The sequence below is a fragment of the Mus musculus genome, chromosome Y (genome assembly GCF_000001635.26).
Source record: "Mus musculus strain C57BL/6J chromosome Y, GRCm38.p6 C57BL/6J".
Classification (NCBI taxonomy): Eukaryota; Metazoa; Chordata; class Mammalia; order Rodentia; family Muridae; genus Mus; species Mus musculus.
Genome location: NC_000087.7, coordinates 54,185,078 through 54,188,881, shown reverse-complemented (window position 1 = coordinate 54,188,881; position 3,804 = coordinate 54,185,078). Strand labels below are relative to the sequence as shown.

The window sequence follows — 3,804 nt, the reverse complement described above, 5'->3', positions numbered from 1 at the left end:
TTTTAAAAACCTTTAAAATATGACTGGGAGATATCAGGTTTTTTTTTTTAATTTTATCACAACTTTGTAAGCATGCCCAAGATCTATGTTGTCCTCTTACTTTCCAAAGAATCCATAATTCATGATTGCCATTGGTTTCAATACATGTCATTTAACCCTGTCAAATTCCAGGTTTGTTTGCATAAAAATAGTCCTCCTCTAACTGTGGGTTTTCATAAAGTGAAAATTGGTGTGCTATCCAGTGTGCTGCCTCAAAGAATCTGGCAATATTTATGATAAGAAGCACAGCTTAAAGATAACCAAGGGAAAGGTTGGAACATGAAAAATAACCACCATGGATGTTGTCAAGGCAGAAACCGAAGACTTTCTCAGAACAAAAATAAAAACAAAAATGAAACAAAACAAAACACAAACCAAACAAATAAATAAAAATTCAACAACCAAACAATAAAAACCATGCAAGGGTGTAATTCTTTGGCAGAATATTACTCAGATCATCAGGCCTTTCAGTTGGGATTTCATTTATTATTTCTAGGAGGCCATATGAAAAGGTAAATTCGAGATGCTGAATGTTTCTGAGTGTAACTAGGGAAGGAACCAGCCTGAGAGGGGTTCTATGATGTAAGCTGAACTAGGGTGATGTCACAGAGCACTGGCTGGAGGTTGCGCATCTATTCCACTTGGAGGCGCTAGAATCCATTCAAGGTGAGTTCACTATCTTCACAGTGGTGTGTCAAAGCCAGGTCATTTTTTCCCACAGGCTTTTGGTGCCTGGTCTGTATCAGGAGATCTTGACGACTAGGATATTTTTCTATGGGTAAGTACATTTATGAAGTAATTGGGACCCTCATAGCTACAGAAAGCTAAAAATTTTCTCTCCTACAGTGAGTTACTGTACATTCTACTTTCCCCATGTTTATTAGCAAGGGAGATGAATGGTCTAGGTTAGTTTATCTCCTGAATTTATTATCCTTGCTAACCATATCTAGATCACAATTCCACTAAAATGCCAAAGCTCCTGTTTGTCCATGTGCATGTTAGAAGTTATTAGTTCTAAAAGGCTGATATTGCCTCGACTTTTTGAGTTGTTCTTGAGTTCAGTGATGCAATGGCTTCATCGAATAATTCTGAAGCTGGGTCAGGAGAAACAATAAAGAAGGACAGTGGTGTGCTGTGTCCCTGGGAAGATATTTGTGAATGCAAGAACTTAGCTCAGAGCTTACGCGTACAAGAGAATCATGGTGACCACTCTGGCCTTTTTTTTTTTTTCTCTTCTTCTTGATCATTGGGGGTAATTGTCATAGCACCACCTAAATTGACATAGAAATTCAAGGAGAGGATCCTCATCAGAGACAAATTTACTCAGGTCTGAAGAAATAAATGTTGATCTGAGTATGTTATTCTGAGCTCTAGAGAATTACTTGTTAATTACACTATTTTTATTTCCTTGTTTCCCTTGTTTCTTTGTTTCTTTGTTTGTTTGTTTGCTTGCTTGGTTAATTTTATTTGAGTTTCTGTATGTTTAGATTTGGCTGTCAGGAAACTCACTGTGTAGACCAGACTAGTCTTTCTCTCACTAAGGTCTGCCTCACTCTGCCTCTTGAGTACTATGATTAAAGTTATGGGTCACTACCACTTCCTATTAACTTCTCCATTTGATTGTTTGTTTTGTTATTTTTTGTTTGAATTTCTCTTTTGTTTGTTTTTCGTTTGATTTTCGTTTGTTTTCTTTTACTTGATGTTGTTGTTGTTGTTGTTGTTGAGACAGGGTTCCTCTCTATAGCACTGACTGCCCTGGAACTCACTTTGTAGACCAGGCTGGTCTCTAATTTAGAAATCTGCCTGTCCTTGCCTTCTGAGTTCTGGGATTAAATGCGTGTACCACCATGGCTGACTTATTAACTTCTTATTTTTATAAAATTAATTTTAGGAGCTCAAATCTGTTTAGCATAATCTTCTTCACCTGCTCAGAAGTTCTCGTAGAGAAGAGTCTTGGTCCAGCATTCACTCTCAACCCATAACCATTGCCCATCAGGAATTCATATATATGACAGAGGCAACAGCATTGTGTCTGGTTTAAACGGGCAAGATCTTCAGTCCCAGGCAATGAGCAAGTATGATATTTGAAGGGAATGGAAGCCACAAGACAGTGTGATCTACCACAACAGGTCTACAGCCAGGTAGAAGACAATACATCTGAAGAGTCTGAGCATGACATCACTCAAGAAGAAGAGTAGGAGGAAGCCTTCTTCCCAGGCCCTGGGGAATATTGTTGGCTGCAGAATTTCTCACGGGTGGAAGGAAGGTAATGAGCCTGTCACCCATTGGAAGGCCATCATTCTAGGTCAACTGCCAACAAACCCTTCTCTTTATTTGGTGAAGTATGACGGAATTGACAGTGTCTACGGACAGGAGCTCCACAGCGATGAGAGGATTTTAAATCTTAAGGTCTTGCCTCACAAAGTAGATTTTCCTCAGGTGAGGGAGGTCCACCTCGCAGGCACACTGGTTGGCAGAGAGGTACAACACAAATTTGAGGGGAAAGATGGCTCTGAGGACAACTGGAGTGGGATGGTGCTAGCCCAGGTGCCATTCTTACAGGACTATTTTTACATTTCCTACAAGAAGGATCCGGTCCTCTACGTCTATCAGCTCCTGGATGACTACAAGGAAGGTAACCTCCACATCATTCCAGAGACCCCTCTGGCTGAGGCGAGATCAGGTGATGACAATGACTTCTTAATAGGTTCCTGGGTGCAGTACACCAGAGATGATGGATCCAAAAAGTTCGGAAAGGTTGTTTACAAAGTTCTAGCCAATCCTACTGTGTACTTTATCAAATTTCTCGGTGACCTCCATATCTATGTCTATACTCTGGTGTCAAATATCACTTAAATTGAAAAAAATCACAAAGTACAGAAATGTAAACTTATAGGATTGAAAAAAAAATGTTTGTTTTCCTGTGTTGGGTACCTATGGGTCTTTGACAACCTCAGTATCTTTGTCAATAAAATTTGTTTTGTTCTAAAAATTAATACGTGTGACATGACATGCTTTTAGTGAACACTTTGTTGGAAGAGATGGACTATGGTAGAAAGAACATCAAAGGAAGATGAAAGTTGCAATGCAGGCTGTGAACAGTGCATACATCTAATATCACACAGGCTAAAATGGACAGGACTTAGATTCTGTGGTCTGCATAGTGAGCAAGGAATTGGAGATATGACTTAGAGGAGCAGGGATGGCAGCAAAAAATGGATTTTTAGGAAGAAGCGGAGAAAGACAGGACATAGATAGAATCTCTGGTATGAAGTCTGAGGGAGAAACAACAAGTTGGGGAAAGAGTGATAGATAAAAGGAATGTGGCCTTGTTACACAAAGTGCAACCCAGAAAACTGATCCAAAGAGATTCAGAAATCAGACAAAATAAGGTTTCATTTGAATAATGAAACCAAATGAAACTTGTCTCTCATTTTAAGATTTATTATCTTTATTTATATGGGTGGGAGTAGGGCATGAGCTTGAGAGTATAGGTGACCACAGAGACATGAGTTGTCAGATCCCATGGAGCTGGCATTAAATCTGATTGTTAACCATTGGATATGAATTCAAGAAAACAAATCCAGTTTTTTTGCGGTACAGTAGTGCTCTTGACAACATGGTCATCTCTCTATTCCCATTAAGATATCTTTTTAAGAAATCCAATATTAACATGCAGAAAAGAGACCAGGTAGAAGTTAAGAAAGATTAAATTGATGGTGACCTTTAAAAACAATAAAGGACACACAAAGGACTAGAGGACAC

At 39.0% G+C, this 3,804-nt stretch overlaps 1 protein-coding gene across 1 annotated transcript; it reads left to right on the top strand.

The window, feature by feature from the left end:
* The first annotated feature begins 651 nt into the window (after positions 1 to 651).
* Gm21302 (predicted gene, 21302) lies at positions 652 to 3,035 on the top strand. The gene is made up of 2 exons (NM_001373895.1): positions 652 to 705; positions 1,931 to 3,035. The coding sequence occupies exon 2, from the start codon at positions 2,212 to 2,214 to the stop codon at positions 2,893 to 2,895; it is 684 nt and encodes a 227-aa protein (NP_001360824.1). The 5' UTR covers positions 652 to 705; positions 1,931 to 2,211; the 3' UTR covers positions 2,896 to 3,035.
* The last annotated feature ends 769 nt before the right edge of the window (positions 3,036 to 3,804 follow it).